Raw genomic sequence first — 18,464 nt, forward strand, 5'->3', positions numbered from 1 at the left:
AATATGGTAGTGAAGTGCTTTCCTTGCATGTGTTGCTTATCAGATAAAGTGTTTTTAATAGATTTTGTGAGCACAGCACAAGAAGACTGTGAAAGCCATGCTGCTGTATGTCAACAGACACGATATGCCTTTTACAACAGATACTTCATGAAGAGTAACATAGCTATAATAATAATAATCTTTATTTTTAAATAGCACCTTTCGTAGCGGACCACCATCACAAAGCGCTTTACAAGATACGAGACTAGGGTGTGTGAACTATACATCAGCTGCAGAGTCACTTACAACAATGTCTCACCCCAAAGAAGGAGCACGAGGAGGTTAAGTGACTTGCTCAGGGTCACACAATGAGTTAGTGGCTGAGCTGGGATTTGAACCGGGTACCCGCTGGTTATAAGCACGTTTCTTTAACCACTGGACTAATTACAACGTAAAAAGCACTCTGACGGTCTCCTCCACAGAATGAATCCCTGTAATATTATTTTTAAACAGTCACAACTCCTGTGATACTTTTCATTGCATGCCTATAAAGCAACTCATCCCACTAACAGCTCCTCATTGAATTAGCAGGGTTTGTTTCAAAGCCTTTACAACCACTGTGTTTCTTGTATTTTTCGAACAAATCTCATTGCATTTTGCAAACTGGATCAGGGATGCTCATTCCTTTTCAAATAAGACATTAAATAAAATAGATCAATCTGGAGATCTGTAGATATATGTTTCTTTTCTTTTTCAATTCTGGAGGCAAAACAAAAAGGTCTATTAAATCTAAAAGGCGGTGAATCTAAATACTGCCACTGCTTAAATTATTATTTTTTTAAAAAGGGAATATCTAACAGTGTGACTCTCTTATACTTGTGTTTGAGTACAATTATATATTTGGTCTTAACTGAATATTTAAACTGCGATCCACCACTGTTTAGATCAACTTCCTTGTTTATGTCATGGTGTACATCTGGGTCTTTGAAAGTAGATGATGCTGTGAAAAAAAACACCCTAACTGATGAGCTTGTTGTAAACACTCTGTGGTGTAGGGTGCTTTGAAACTTGAATCCACAGTCACTTTTTCTTTTTATTTATTTTTTTACTTTCTCAAGAGGGTGCATGCATTAACAGACAGCATTTGAAATGTATCTACCAAAATGTTGACACATCTGTAATCCCCTTTTTTTCTTAAAAAAAAGTGTTTGTTCTGTGCAATTGGTAACACGTGGCAGAAAAAAAGCCTATAAACCCTTAACAAAGATGTTTCAGCCCCAAAACAGTAAAAACATGTCATTTATAATCAGAATGAGTGGCTTTGATATGCATGGATTCTGCTTTTTTGCCCTGAGTGGCTGCAGCTCACAGTACATGTCCTTAATTGTGCAGTTTTTAGAGCTGGCAGTGACACTTCTTTTTTTTTTTTTTTTTTTAAATCTAAACCCTTTCATTTAAACATTTCAGAGAGAATATAATAAATAACCCCTTTTTTCACATGCCCTTCATTTCAGCTCTTTTGCAATGTTCACCTAAATTGTTCCTTTTTTTTTTTTTTAATTACTCCAACTTCCACATCTTGGTAATCGTGTGATAAAATGGAACACATGCTGCTGTGCATGCATCACTGTGGCCTACAAATCACCAAGAGAAAAGTTGCTTGTGTGCTAAAACATCAATCTTCTATTCTAATTGTTAACTTCACTGATGGACATGCAGATTGTTTTATGTATACTGTCAACAGTGGTTTTAAACCTGTGGGGGTGCTGTTATATATATATATATATATATATATATATATATATATATATATATATATGTCGCAGTCTTTATGTCCAATCACTATTTCATGTGTTGACTGCTGTTTTAAATTTACCGCAGGTATAGCCAACCTTTCTGGCTAAAAGAGCCATGCCGATTATCAAGAAATTGTTATGGGACTATACAAACATACAAATAAGTCTCTGGGGGAGGCTTGTGGATAATTAGATTAATTGTGCTTCACAATATTTTCAGTTTGCCTCTTTTAGAGTCTCTGATTTAAGTTTAGCTCAGCGAGCCATATGTGCCTTAAGAGCCACCTGCTGGACTGCCCTGACTCACAGTGCACAGTGATCATTACACATGCACCCTCTCAAAGCTGCCTTTCAGACGTGCCTTCGGAATATGAGTATGTGTGCTCAGCTCCTGTCTAATGTTATAACTCTATTATGAGCCTAAGACTAACATGGGACTAAGACTAACTTGCATGAGAGCTTGTGGGTGGTGTTGTGAAAAGGATTTATTATTGGAATTTTTTTAATGAAAGAAAATCAGGTTGAAAACCACTGTTTCATGATGCACCAATATGACTACAAACAGCATTCCAGTCTAAATGTATTACTGAAACACCCAGTGACCTTGCTGGGAGGTTCAAGCTAACAATTGTTCGATTTTTTGTGCACAATTTGGACAACTGGAATAATTAGGTTTGTTAGTTTGGAGGAACACTGTTTTAACAATGTCATGCAACACGTGGCCATAGCAAACAAAGTTGTACCAGTTACCTTGATGCAAGGTCTCCCAAGAGGCTGAAATTATTAAGAAATTAACACATATTTTACAATTAGGTGCAATAACCTGCACACATATGCAGAACATAACAGTTGAAATATTGTATGCTTTCATCTTAATGTAGAAAACAGTATAAAAACTCTTCTTGTTCCAATATCAAAATACCCTTTTACACTCCAGAAATAATGCACGCTCAGCACCCGCTGGAAATATGAAATAATTAGGTGAATGAAAATCAAGTTCATTGTTAATTGGGGCTACCACCAATTCCATTAAACAATAGGTCAGAGATTGTTAATATTTCATAAATCCATTCGCCTCCCTCTAATATTTAAACTATGCAATGGTTACCAGTGTATACTACATGTTTATATATATATATATATATATATATATATATATATATATATATATATATAGAGAGAGAGAGAGAGAGAGAGAGAGAGAGAGAGAGAGAGAGAGAGAGAGAGAGAGAGAGATACGTTCTTACACCATTTACACTGTGTAACTTTTTTAAATTTTAAACTTTCTTTTAAAATGTTTTTTAATGAATGTCAGCATCAGCTAGAATTTGATTGTCAATGAGTATTATATAGTGTTTGAACTGAGACTTCAAGAACCTCAATTTACTGATTTGTAAGCAAACCAAGGCATAAACTGTTTTTTTTTTGTTTTCTTTTCTTTTCTTTTATGTGAAGCAACAGAGACACCTGGTGGCAAAGCAACTGAATGTAATAACTTCATGAGAGCCTCTCATGCCAAGTTGTTGTTCTTTTTGTTTGTTTTTTAACATGCCACTGTATGTAGATTTAGAAACAAACATACATGCAATGTATTTCTTTATTATTAGTGAGTTCCAAATACACAAACAACATACCCGCCTCGGGATACAACCAGCTTCACTTTGACTTTGTAAGAAACCAGGATCCCCAGGATCTCTTTATTTGCCCCTTCTCTTAATCTACAAAATGAAATAGGAATAATAATTTAGAACAGATTACATTATCAATAAACCTGCATGCTTTTGGATCCAGCAGTGCGGATAGAAATTCCATACAGCACTGCTACCTACCCACAGTGTCATTTATAAAGGCTGTTTTACAATTCTATGGAGAAATAACAGGGTATGTACAATTAAACAAAATATATGTAATAACATTTCCAAATGTACTGTGGGATTATAATGTCATATAAATGTATAATATTCTATCATATTTTAACTGCAGGGTCATTGTCCCCCACAGCCCCACACTTACACAGGTTCAGTCCTAGCCAATAAGTGGCTGGTTTTACAACATTAGGGTACAGAGACTCACAGAGTGCTGGATGCCAAGTTCGTGTCCTCATGTTTGAGCTTTCCATCCAGGGCCAGGCCTCTTTTATCATGGTTGTTGGCAAGGAATGGAGTCAGAGTATACACTTTGCAGAAAGTGGCACTAGGGGCCACAACATCACTGAACAAAACACACACAAATATATATTTTGTAACAATAAGAGACATTTGATTGAACTGAATGGCACAACTCTTATAACATGAATTACAGTACAGCAAAATACATTTAATGCAATATATATATATATATATATATATATATATATATATATATATATATATATATATATATATATATATATTCACAACTCTTTATATTGTTAATCTAATATAGAACATGTATTATGCATTTAGTATTGAGGTAAATCATTTAGAAATATCACTAAACTGTGACAAATATGTGCATTTATAATTATATATTTGTTTAAATAAACAACAAAATGAATATATCGTGCTTGTCTCTATTTTTATTACGATATGTTCCAATACAGTGGGGACATAGAGATACTCTTTTTTCAAATACTGTACAATCTTAAATGTCCACGAAGTTGACAGAATGTACCGTAGCTGTTGTTTTGGTTTTTTTGTTTGTTTGTTTTTGTTTTGTTGTTGTAGAGAGCATGACATATTTTTATTATTATGTATTGAAATGCATTGAAAAACTTTATAGAACTTACTCAGCTTCTTCTATTGCCACAGGACACTTGTACTGCGCCGTGTTAAACAGGCAAATGTCTGCATACTGACGCACTGCACAGACACACAAAAGATTAGATGTTATTTTATGTTAACACAGTGGATGTATGCAAAAGAAATGCATTTGGTAAGCATTTGTTTTAAATTCCAATAATAGTTGCTGGTTCCTGCAAAAGCACATGTGTTTCAATGGGGTGTCCTTCTGGTTAAAACACGGTTGTAAAGTAAACACCATGCTGCATATGATGTACTGTACCTTACATTTGAGACATTAAAGCAAGCAAAAAATAAATAAAGTGCAGACATAAATGTTCTTTCTTTGCTTTTACAGATTTGATTAGCATGTGAAAGTTATAGTCCGTTCAAATGTGTTCAAAGGCAGGGAAGTGTGTTCAAAGGCTCCTTTTTCTGCTCTGGTTATGACAAAGCATTACAATAACTGTGCAAATACTGTTCAAATACAGCAGAAAGAATGATGTGATTATCAGCCTTACTGCAGTTTCAATGTATAAAACAGACACAGAAGACATGGAAAAACATAGTGTGCTGTAACTAGGTTTTTTTTTTCTTTCTTGAAACGTTCAATAAAAAGAACTGTATAAAAACAGTTGGCTTACTGCTTTCTGCCTCAATTAAGTTTATTGAACCTGTATAGTAAAAAATATGCAGCAATCTGGTAAACATTTCAGGCTTTATTTTCAACACCAAACATAGTATCAAGAATATGGAAAGAAATGTAATTAACAGACAAGGGGGTGCTTATATATATATATATATATATATATATATATATATATATATATATATATATATATATATATATATATATATATATGCAACATATATACTCGTATTCAGCATTGGTAAGACTGGAATCTCGGAGTCCATGAGAGCATATTAGTACGGATTGGAATGTCAGAGTAGTATAAAAAGCACAGGACATAAACAATAAAAATGATTACCTGAGATCTTCATTTTCTTCACTGTTTTATTTGTGTTGTTTGTTACATGAACATTGACGTTTATTGGTTCCCCGTGATAATAAATCTGTAAGGTACACCATTGAAATAATTAAAACATTAAAATTAGCTTTACAGAAAATGCTATCTAGTCATAAAATCTTTGTCATGTAGATGGACACATGAACATCCTGGTAGCAGATGCTTTAGAAGAGTGTTCAATTCATATAGGACTTTAAATTAAACAAGGAACAACAAATGGACAACCAAAATGGCCGTGGTATTTACTGTAGTAACTTGTATGTAGTATAAAGGGCACTTAACTAGAGTTATTGCAACCTTTACAGCAGTATTTACTTTTTTTGTTTTTATAACAATAACGGCTAGAAGCAAATGTTTCATCAGAAGTGCCTTTTGCTTCTTCTTCCTATGTATTATCAGGACAACACATTTCCGTTGTGCTATCTGGAAGTGTCAAGTACTGGTTGGTGTTGAACAAAAGGCAAAAACAAGTATTCAGCTGAAGGATTTGATGCAAAGTAGGGTTGCACAGCCCCCACACAGAGAACTATGGATGTCACAGCTACCTGACACAGTTTGTGAGCTGGATAGATAAAATAAATGTGGGTGATGCCCAATTTGTCACCTCTTGTGACAGCTCCACTGTGTCAGGTATTGAAATATGTGAAATGCCTAAAACACAAAAAAAATAATGTGTCAATAATATGTAAGCTACCCAGGAGTATACAGCATTAAAGTAAGCACTGTGATTTGGCATTAAATTAAGCATTAAATTAAGCACTGTGATTTGGCATTTAGAGTTCAATTGTAATCAATCACTTTCCCCAGTAATTACTTGTCATTTGGAAGGCCAAAATATGAAAGCGCTGAACAATTATTCATTTCTATCTAGTGCAGTCTCCACCAGAGCACATATAAACACAGACTACTTTGGATACAGAACCTTTAAATTAAATGTACAGTGCTTTAGGGTTGTTTTTTACATACTGGAAAACACACATCTATACAATATTATTATTATTATTATTATTATTATTATTAATATTATTATTATTATTATTATTATTATTATTATGTTCATTATAATTATATTATATTATTATTATTATGTTCACCAGTTTATGTGCAAAATGACAAGATGACTGTGTGTGTGTTAAAGAGGGGCTACATGTATTGGAAATGAAATACGTTTGGTATTGATTTTATCATAAAGACAATAACTCAAGTCAGGTAGAGACTTTTTTTGTGTGACTCGACTCCAGACACGTCTTTTGAGTAGGGAGTCGAGTCGAGTCCAGTCTTTGCTTGCAGGGGCTTGAGTCAAATTGAGTCATTTGATGGCAATGACTCAACTTGAGTCACGAAAAATTGCGACAACTCTGCCGCAAATAAAAATAATTGATCACAATAAAAATAACAGAAATTTCTTTTCAATCACAAGAAATGTACCATTGTGATGTGTGAGCCTATGTACAACTATGGGTTAGAATTCAGCTGCAAAAGAACAGTGAAGCATCTGAGCGCCTCACAGCATCGAATTGAAAATCAACATCAACCATCGGTACTGTAGGATAAAGACCTTGTGCCCAACTGTTAAGCCAGTACAGAGTTACATTTGCTACAGGTTCTTCATAAAGAACCATTCAATGTGGAGAAGGCTGGTTAATCTGTGACTAAATGTAATATCATGAATAAAGTCTTTTTTGTACCGTTGTTCTTTTATATTGTTATATACCGCCTGTCATACTATATGTACAGTATTGGACTCAAGTCTGTATCAGATAATTACACTTACTTCTTTGTCCAACGATGCTTCAAGATGCAATGGTTTATCTGACATGAGAAACTGTCGAGTTGTCTCTGCCATAGGCTGAGGGCCTGGCTTCTCAGGTGCGTACTGTACTTTGCGGATTACAAGACGCACTGAATTCCTGTAAACAAGAACACAAATTACAACAACGTTTTATGCTGAACACAATGCAATATTCACACAACTGTACTTTCATTTTATTATTCGTGCCTTTTACTCCGTTTCATCAGTCATTGGCTATGCTCGATATCCCCTAGTGGGCTGTGGGTAGCTGCCGTTGGTTGTGAATGATTCCTACGCCTCCCTGCTTAGCTGTGTCACTATGGAAATCTGTCATCAAACTGCACCAAACTTCACATACAGACAACCAAGCCTGTTGCAAAACAGCCAGACTTGACAATTACTTGCATAGTTTGGTTGACAGGCTGTTCGTTTTGATAATTTCAATACAATGTCGCAATAATGTTCATATTGCGACATTGTGGTATTAAATTTATTTTGCTTCACCCATAACTTTTTTGATGAAACTTTTGGTGAAATAAACATGTTATGTCTAACTACTAAGCTAAACAGTGTTCTTGAAGTTTTAACAACAATATCAATTTACTATACTGTAATGGATTTATTTTTTAAATAGAAGAACCAATTATTTTTCAGCATAGCGAAACCGAAAATATCACCCACCACTCTCCACAAAAAAGCTCACAGAGACATGCTTTTTATTGCTAATGGTGCCAAAATACTAATGCAGCATAATTAAGTTTATTTTATATTCAGATACAATACACACTATACAGAGAAATCATTGTCAGCCTTGTAGGCACAGAAACACCACACACACACACACACACACACACGTATTATTTAAGCATTTTATTCCATTGATTGGTGTTTAGGTACCAAACACTATTTGCATTCTGCATTAAGTTTGGCAGCTGGCTCTTTGAGCGAATATATATATATATATATATATATATATATATATATATATATATATATATATATATATATATATATATATATACTGTAAAGGAGATACAAAAATGTAACCTAATTTCAATTATCTTTTAGCTGTTAATCCATAGCTTGTTACTGAGCACATTTTTGTGTAGACTAATTTAAATAAATTCGTTTTTGGCCTAACCCTAACCCTAACCCTAACCCTAAATCAAAAACTTTATAGAAGACATGGCTTTAAACCATGAACATTTTACATTTTTTTAATGTATCTGTTTTTAACAGCAGCAGTGTTTATTGTTAATTTATTCATGAATTGATTGAAACGCAGGCAAAAATGAATGTTTATCAAAAAATGACTGCTCATTGTGAAGGTCATTTGGAACTCCAGTGAGTAACTAACATGACCTTCTTTGATGGTTTAAAGCTTATTCATGTGATCTTGTAAGTAGAATGACATGTCATGGATATGCAACAACAACTATACTGCAGAGAACTTGACATTTAAATTAATGTGTGCAAAATATGGGCAATAGTCCGCCTGTCAAATATATGCAAATGATTATAACAAGCAAGCTGTCTCATAGGTGCAGTGGTAAATTGAAACCACTTTCTAGCAGTGGTAAATGACTGGGAGTGGGGCGATTTATTGTCCATTTATCCCCAATCAATGGCTCACTAAAAATGTTAGTATGCCTTAAAAGATAATTCTCCTCTCTTCAAAAACAGACAAAATATTTAAAATGCAAGCCATCCCAAGCCCAATGGAAAATAGGCAGATGGGATATGTGTCCTTCATTTTACCCACCCAGCAAAGGATTTCTGAAATGGTACAATTTTCAATACGATGCCAGTGTTGGCATAAGGCTGACACGTTTTAAAACTTATCTGTATTTCATTAAGGCTCATCGTATTTTGCCTCAAAGGCTCAGACACACATCTGATCTCAGTGATAGTAAGTTTGTAGACAGGTTTAAATTAAGAGTTTTTTTTTTTTTTTTTTTTTTTTTTAAGATTTTCAGTGGTAATTCTGTTCTTTATTTCTATTTAGAACATGAGTCACTATAGGAAAAAAGGGTATGGATAGTAAGTGAAGCTAAGTTCATAGCTCCTGTTTTAATAACAGTAAGTTAATAAATAAAATGCCCCAAAATACATGGAAAGAAAAGGTCACTACAGCACTGTACTGGTAGCAATAGCTGATAGCCATCAGCAGCCAAAACCAGGTTGACACGGAACTTATGTTAAAGGAACCCCATGAGTGTTAATGCAAGCTGAGAGCTGGTAATAAGGCCATGGTGGGAGAAAGAAATCAAGATAAAAAAGAGGGATTCAAGTAATAATAAATAGTGTTTTGCTCTGATTTGGTGGAAGAAAGCATATTCTCCTATAAATACCAATATAGTTGTTTTAGTGTTTGGGCCTTAATATTAGAATTGATCACAATATACTGTAATGTATTTAGAAACTATTTTTGTAAAACCTTCAAAATTGACTTAACAAAAGTGATTAAGGAATCACATCATGGCCTGACACTGAGATGTATTTTTAAAGAATTGAAAGTCAGCCTACCTTTGATCTGCCTCTTGGGATTGTGATGCAAATGAACTTGGTTGAACCAATGATTCAGTCGATTGAAGTTGAATAAACTTTAATTTTTTACTTCCATACAATAATTTGCAGAACGTCAGTAGACTTCCTCCATAGAGGTTAATGCTAGATCCGAAACATACTGTAAAAGTGTTATTCATCTACCGGTCTAAATACTGTTGCTGTTTATTAATCTAGCTAGTGTTTTCTGCCACAGAATACCACCTCATTATCACTAAATAAAAAAGAAATACAATAGGTCTGGGTTTGGTGCTGGTAGGCGCCTCCTAATGGATGAAATAAATACCTCACTAGTACAATGTGGTATTTCCTCCTGATGCATTTCTTACACCAGTTTAAACTTTGGTGTACTAGATGAAATCTGAAAGTAGATATGTTTCTGAGAGGTCTACTGTGACCAGAGGTGTTTAAAACTTTTTAAAATAAGTCACATGGAATTAATATCTGAGATAGATATATGTTATATAAATTGAATCCAAACAACAAATGAGTATGCATTCTATACACTCTAAATATGTACACAATGATCTAGACAGGAACGACCTGTATTCTACATACACAAATAGGCATGTTTCCTGGAAAGGCAACAATTTCACCACTGTGATCTTGTTCACCCTGCATTCTATGGCAATTAGGCAATACTGCTTTCTGTTTTATCAATAGACTTTCAATGATGAAGGAGGAACTATTGATTTCAAGACTCTGGTGTGTTCTATTTGTACCTCTTATGAATCTTTTCTTCCACGTTATCTGCACAAAAGGCTTTCACTTCAAAGTCTACTCCACAGGCCTTCAAAAACCAAACAAAAAAAAAAGGAAACATAAGTTATTTCAGAGAAGGAAATGAAACAGATGACTAAATGACCATCAAACATATTCTCATTTGGTTTCTGAATTACCTTTCCTGTGTCTTCTGGTCCAGGTTGAAGGGTAACAGAACACGGCAGGTTGGGGGGAATCTAAAGAAAAACAAAAATAAACATTTCACAGTATATTTAAACTCAGCTTGACTAGGTTTAACCTTCTAAATAGCACTTAAAAGGGCCATTGCTTAATCTGAATGCTCACTCACTCACACATGCTGTTAGACCAGGGAAGATATTTGCTCAAAAATTTATTTTGAAGTGTGATCAATCATGTTAAGTTTCATGTTAAGCCATCAATGTGTTCTGTGATATGCAATTGGATTCGGAAGAGTCATCAATATAATGGACAATGGAACTCAATAAAACATATTGCCCCATTTCGTTTTATATTTTATACCATCTAATGTTTTAATTCCACATGCAGTATTATCAATGGGAACAACTGTAAAAAATATATATTTATTAATAATATCATATTTTCCCAGCCATAACTTGAACTTTAAAAAAAAAATGAAAGAAACATCTGGATTTTACCTCGAAAGTGAATGGATAGGCATGCTCCCCAAGTTTTTTAATCAGACGTTCCTGTAGACGGGTTAAGGGCTTCTTCTCTTCAGGCACTGGTGGGAAGGCCTGGATGTTGGCCACAAAAAGGTCCTTCCTGAATGTTAAGCCAAGGACATCCAGGTCCTCTCGTCCGTATCTGAAGGCGCAGGTTAACGTCACAAACACTGGAGTGTGAGAGATCAATAGAATCAGGGCAACAGAGCAAGGACAGTCTAAACTGACAAACAGCTCTTCCAGTACTCAAGTGCACAAAATACTACAGAACCCTACTGTTGTCTCTACTTTTGTGCAACAGATAAATATAATACATGGAAGTCAAATGTTTTTTTTTTTATTTTAAATACCGTATTCCTTAGAATTTAAGCCCAAATTTCCAAATTTAAGCCCAATATGCATTTACAAAGATACAACCTCAATTACACATATGTCTGTCTCTTTGCGGCCATCTGCTATCACACAGAGCATTAGAGTTATGTGCTCCTTCTCATTTTTCACACCTGTTTTTTTCCCAGTTTGCAAACTGTAGTATTTCTTGGCATGTTGAAAAATATGGGGGTCTGATCAGCATTTCCGATTTGTCCAAGCTGGTACTGTTTGTTAGAAACCATGAAATTGTAAAAGCGTCTCTTTGAATTCCTCAGGAAGCTAATGGCGCTTCTTAAAAAATGGCTGCCTGTAGGTCATGGATGATTCGAGATCGATCAGTAACGTTTTGGTTCGTCTTTTCTCTGCAGTAAATCATGTTAGTCACGTCTTTTGTTGCTAATTTTAATACATGCATCACTATACTGTACTGTACTTACATTCGAAAGAATACGGTAGTTTAAAATAATTCCACGGTTGTCTATGGCATAAAAAAATATCTGAACTATAAAATACAGGTACTAAGAATACTACAGGTAACCAATAAATTCCTATAATTGCAATTGGCACTATGAAGCAGCCAATAACGATCTCATATGTTACTGTATATAACTGATACATGTAACTACTTTTTTGTCATGTAGATTAAATTAACAAAAGCGACAATTCCCTTGATTTTTTTTTTTTTTTTTTTTTTTTTTTTTTTTTTTTTTTTAATACTATTTCTGAGATTAAACATTTATTTTGTATTTTCAACACCCTGCAAAAGTGAAAGGTTTGCAGTAGTGGAAGTTTAGAAATATCTTCCAGGTCAACAGCAGTTGTTCATATCATAGCACATTGAACATGAAGTGCATCAATACGTGGGTATTGCCTATTAACTTTTTTCCTCTAGATTCCTGCCAAATTGTATGTTCAGAGTTGAAAGGAAAGCACTGATCATTTTCGTCCAACTGGCAGAATCTAGCTATTGACCAATATCTAAATCATTTTTGCCAGTGCTAAGCGAAAATGTAAAAGTCAAAAACCTACCCTATTCTTGACTAATCTTTAAATGCCTTTAATTTGGGTGTACATAATCGTATACAAGCCTCATCAGGTACTGCAAACAAAGTTAAGAAAGTGTATAACTTATAATTAGGTCTATGACCTTCCTGTAATGTAGATGAAAAATTAATATGTCACAGAATTTGTTGAATTCGCCAGTTGGAATTTGTTTAATGATTTCAACCCTTTCACCCATCTCGGCACAGCTTCCACTTATCATGCTGAATAAATACATCAATAGATACATAATTATATTAATTCATAGTAAATATTTTGTAAATATATGCTATCCTGTGGACATTGTACATCAACCTAATAATAAAAGTTTTCTAAAAGCATTTTTTAGTTTTATTTTTTGTTTAATGATTTTGCTTGATGGCTAACATGACATTATACTACAGATGTTGATTTTATAGCCCCCTTGTAGATTTTAAAAGCAATGTCCAGATCTGAAGCGTTTTCTCCCTGTCACCACAGATGTTTCTGGAATTATAAGTGAAGTCAAAAGATTGAAAAACAGCCTTTGAGAATTTGCACGTGGGATTGAAGAGCGAGTCAGAAGCTCAGGATAGTATTGATATATTGAACCAGTATATGGATTAATTAAGACAGGAAAAGCTGTTGGGATCTGGTAGTCTCCTGGAAGACAGGTAATCCAGAAATCAGACCGTCTCACCCACCTTTTCTTTCCTTTAAATATTCTGGGTCCACCAAAACAACCCCATCTACAACACAAAGTAGAGAAGTTTGCAGGATTACAAAACCAGTATTCCACTAACAGAGGGTAACTTTAACACCCAGCACAGTGAACTTCACTAAACATACATGCTATACAAACTGGCAACACTGTAAGTGATAGTAATTACTAGGGGTGTACAGAGAACCTTTTACTCATACTGAATGATTACTGTACAGTTGAAGTGGTGACCACTCTGACCAGATTGCAAACCTGCGAGATATGCCTTACCTTTGTGATGATAAAATGTCCTGTCCTTTAACAAGACGATATGCTACTGCTTTTCTTTTCAATAATGAAACAGTAATTTCTTAGTGTGCAGCAAACAGCAGGCTAAAGTGTTTATGAGATGTATGCACATTAGACACCACATATCAGAACAAAACTACTACAAATACTGAGATACACTATTGCTTTACAACCAAATGCAATTATAAGCATGCAATACCAGTACATTAGCTTCTGTTTATTTTTTACCCCTTGTCTAGACAAAGACAGAGAAATAATAACACTATACTCTACACCGACCACCACCACCCCCCTCCCCCCCCTGAAAAAAAACAAAAAATATTTCTATAGTACTGTTTCAGGAGGGCTAATGAACATTTGAAGCTATGCGAGTGTCTTCATGCTTTATTAAAAAAAGGTGCGCTAACTACGAGCCCCTCTCTCCCAGTGCACGCTCTGTACGCTTGCAGAAAATGCTAATGATTTTAGACATCCCACAATGGAGGATGTGTCACAAAACATTGCTGGACTGATGGTCCCTCCTCCCCTCGGACTGATTCGCTATCTTGAGATTGACAGTGGTCTAGTCTATGCCCTACTGGAGCCAGGAGCTGATTCAATGCATTTTTTGTTTTTTTATATATATATATATATATATATATATATATATATATATATATATATATATATATATATATATATATATATATATTTATATTATTAAACAAAACAAAAATTGTTTGTTCATAATTAACAAAATACCGATATGTTACCAAAATACTCATCTGTACTTGTAATTAGTCACACCAGTACTGGGGATGATTAACTTATGATACTATATACTATATATTCTTTATGTTTTCCATTACAAAAAGTAATGAAGTCTCTAGACATCTTAATTAACAAAACAATATATATATATATATATATATATATATATATATATATATATATATATATATATATATATATATATACACACACACACAGACACACACACACAATTTAATGTATATACTTACCTACAGGTTCCACTATGTCCACATGATCAACAAAATCCCTCTTCCCAAGATATACTGTAAGCTGAGAAACAAAGTGACATTGATTATCAAAACAGGGGAATTAAGGAGTATAAAGCTTGAGATTATGTCTGTGCTTCCTGATTCTACCAAAAAAAAAAAAAAACATGTGACACTGTATTCTTTCAACTCTGTTAACACAGCAAAAAATATAGACACAGGGGGAGCCAACATAGTTGAAAAGCTTCACAGACAATTCTTAAAGCCTGGTAGACACATGTGCAAATATCACTATTGGAGCAACATAAAAATGAAGACAAACATAAGTCATTTAGTGATTATAATTAGGGCTGCATGTTTATAGCATTTGAGAAATGACACATGAATGCGAGATAAAAGACATACCATTTTTTGCGCACCTTTGAGAATAAGATCATGAACTGCTATTGTTTTTATTGGTTTGCTTTTTGTGTTATTTGACATTCAACTAAATATTATGCTTATGGATTATTGTTTTTTTGCAACGTCTCATACTTTCCATTTGTCAAGTGTAACCATGTTTATTTAAGTGTAACCAAATGTATAGGCTAACAGAATGTTGTGTGATACAATGACTAGATTAATCTGCCTAGACCAGAGGCATTACGGGGAAGTACAGCTCAAATGCTGTATTGAGTTCTGCATTGACCTTATTTGCAGTATTCAAACATGATCTCTGAATTTCGACATGATTTGACGTCATGATCTATGTGAAAACGTGATCATCAAAATCCATGATGATCTACCATAAAAATCAAATGGTTTGTTGCACTATTAGTCACAATCAATGGTCATTATTAATCATAGAAAAACTATACAGGTAATGAATTATGATTTACTGTCTAATAATAACCTGAAAGTCATAAAATAACATGATCATCAAACAACTTTTTTTTTTTTGGCATGCTAACCATTTGTTTGCTATGGTGGCTCATTAAGGACAGCGGAACAAAAATAAATAGAAACGTGTTATGTTGAGATTGCTAAGATAAATGATCTCAGGAACTTAACATTTCAAACTGTTATGACAAGATCATGAGATAAATTATCTCAGAATCTAGACAAATAAATAAAATGCCATGCCCTCAATAAGCCACTGTAGTTGACAGTACAGTATATTAAATCTATTCAGGACAGCTAACCTCCAAACAAAATTGCAAAAATTGCAGACCTCTCCGAAAAAAGTGAAACAAACTAAAATGATTGATTAGCACTGAAGATGGATACAATGGAGATACATGTCTAGAGTATGCTCGGGAACAGCCTCCATGGATGTGCAAGGATAACAAAACCCTAATTTCAAGTGTAAAACATTTATTTTTTAAGAATTAGGCTTATATTCCACCTTTTCTCAACCACTGAATGATTCCCTGCATTGCTAAAAACCTGATGAGTCATCTCTCATAAATATCATTTAAATTCTACACACAGCTCCCTTACCTCCAGAAGCCTGAACACCCTATGTTAATTTTATAGAAATCCTTAAGTACTCAGGGTGAATTTGGGGAAAGCATGAAGAGCCAGGGGAAAAGGCTTCAGTTTTGCGTAAAGGCAAACTACCAGTGCTTGGCATTAGCTAAACAGATCTAAGAGCTATAAAACTGCAGCCCAAAGATGAGTCACCCTCTCCTGTTTCAAATTCTCAACACAGATCCTGCCTCCTCAAGGACTGTTGCAGCCTGTTAGTATCATCTCCATTGTTGCACATTGTTATAGTGTGAAATCATGAAAGTTACAGATGCCTCAGACAAGAGTTCACATTTCGAGACCTTGTTAACATTAAGGACATCATTCTGCCTTGACCGTAATCTTTCCTTCTGGTGTTAAGATTAACATTCTGCAAGACAACCTGATCAAAGTATCTATTTGCATCAGTAATGCACAGCAATAGAGAACAATGTCGTTTTAACAAGATGCTTCTACTTGCTATGACTGCATCATTAGCTCTGCAAACAATGCTGCAGAAGTTTCTTCTTAAACATAATACAAATCATATTTATTTTCTTATACAATGATGGCTGTCAGACTCATGTAATACCCTCAGCATCTTAGTTGCTCTACTGTACGGGAGCCAAGACAATTCCATGTTTAAATACTCCCACCCCCACCCTGGACCACGTCGTTGATTTCCTATTCCAATGTAGCAGTTGGTGTTGGGGACAAAGTTGTGAGATTCATTCATATATATATGAATTTAATAATACTAATATTGCATATTCATTTTGCATACGCATTTAAAATAAGTAGGACAGTGAGTATCATTAAGGTGGGGACCAAAACACGCACACACACACACACACACACACACACACACACACACACACACACACACACACACACACATTATATTTAGTTATTTTTGCTCTGTTAGGTTGCTCTGCAATGCATTCTGGCTTAAGACATTGAATGGGAAATCCTGAAATTAAGTAATGTACATTACCTGGTGTAATGGACACTGCCATGTGCAGGAACAATGTTAAATTCAACCAACATGCACAGAAAATGTCATTATATATTGACAAGAAAACGAATCCCAGCTGCACCAAGCATCTCCAAAAAACATTATGCAAGCTGGGGGACTGATTAGATAATTATCACAGACTTTGCGACACCGTTTTAAATCAGTCGGCTCGGGCCACTTCAAGTATCCTCCAGATCAGTAGATACTGCCTGCAATATAATACCTCATACAACATGTAATATCATCTGAAGGAACTCAATGGCAATGTTATTGTTGTAAAATTCAGAGCACGACTACCTTTTATTCTTCAACACCTCTTTGATGGCCCTTTAGAAGAAATGGTAGCAACAAACAAGCTGATTTTACAGTCATTAATCAGCCACTCTGAATGCAGAATATCCTGCTTTATAATGCTGAATACATAATTGCAGTAGCTGCTAGACTGGTTCTGATTCTTTTGATGCAGAATTTATTAACATCCATCACTATAATCTGAAATGCAGGGGTAGTTCATTTCGTGGGAGTTCTGCCTTTACACATCAGTGTATTATTCAGCAGTACATAACCCTTATGGTTGTAGTATAATAAGATATCATAAGCAAAAGTGAAAGAAATCCAAGAAAAAGAAAAAAGAGCACTACTTGACACATTAGCATGCACTGAACCTACATTACCTATGGCAATTGTGCATCTTTGTGAGATTGTCAAAGTTTAGGATTTTTTTAAAGTTTTTTTTTTAGCTACCAGAAGTGATGATATAACCAATACTCACAGATGCTTGCTGTCTTGTCAATGTGATATACTGCTTTACTCTTAATTACAAAACACACCTTGAAGGGGTTCTAATCATCGCAAACATGTATTTACCTCAATGTACTTCTTATCTGAGATCACACAGTTCACACCATTGTATCTACTCAATAAAATGCATCTAAGAAATGGCAGAATTGAGAGCAGACACTTTCACACCTGAACTCTTACCAGCATGAGCAAACCACAGCTCACCAAGCAATCAATCAAAATAAAGATTAGTGTGCCGAGTAATAAGTATAAAAGAGTATCTGTTATGGGTGTGTTATTTTTCAAATAACATCCTGGTGGAAGAAGAGCTTGCTTACCTTTCCATTTGGACTTGCTTTCTTAAAGACTCTGAAAGACAAAGAAAAAAAGAAAATAAACTTAATAGTTTACTTTTGAGAGACACACAGAACCCATGGCT

At 34.6% G+C, this 18,464-nt stretch overlaps 1 protein-coding gene across 2 annotated transcripts in view; it reads right to left on the reverse strand.

The window, feature by feature from the left end:
- Positions 1-18,464, reverse strand: part of arrb1 (arrestin, beta 1) — a 56,614-nt gene that overhangs the window by 7,420 nt on the left and 30,730 nt on the right. The window contains exons 2-13 of one of the 2 annotated variants that reach the window (XM_041258605.1): positions 18,364-18,394; positions 14,749-14,809; positions 13,443-13,487; positions 11,320-11,516; positions 10,819-10,878; positions 10,642-10,709; positions 7,337-7,472; positions 5,524-5,608; positions 4,543-4,615; positions 3,849-3,986; positions 3,410-3,493; positions 2,526-2,549 (exon numbers count right to left, since the gene is read on the reverse strand). In XM_041258605.1, the coding sequence (XP_041114539.1) occupies positions 2,526-2,549; positions 3,410-3,493; positions 3,849-3,986; positions 4,543-4,615; positions 5,524-5,608; positions 7,337-7,472; positions 10,642-10,709; positions 10,819-10,878; positions 11,320-11,516; positions 13,443-13,487; positions 14,749-14,809; positions 18,364-18,394 (1,002 nt within the window). The remainder of the gene's footprint in view (positions 1-2,525; positions 2,550-3,409; positions 3,494-3,848; positions 3,987-4,542; positions 4,616-5,523; positions 5,609-7,336; positions 7,473-10,641; positions 10,710-10,818; positions 10,879-11,319; positions 11,517-13,442; positions 13,488-14,748; positions 14,810-18,363; positions 18,395-18,464) is intronic. The other variant, XM_041258606.1, reaches the window with a different exon arrangement.

Source organism: Polyodon spathula, chromosome 9 (genome assembly GCF_017654505.1).
Source record: "Polyodon spathula isolate WHYD16114869_AA chromosome 9, ASM1765450v1, whole genome shotgun sequence".
Taxonomy (NCBI): Eukaryota; Metazoa; Chordata; class Actinopteri; order Acipenseriformes; family Polyodontidae; genus Polyodon; species Polyodon spathula.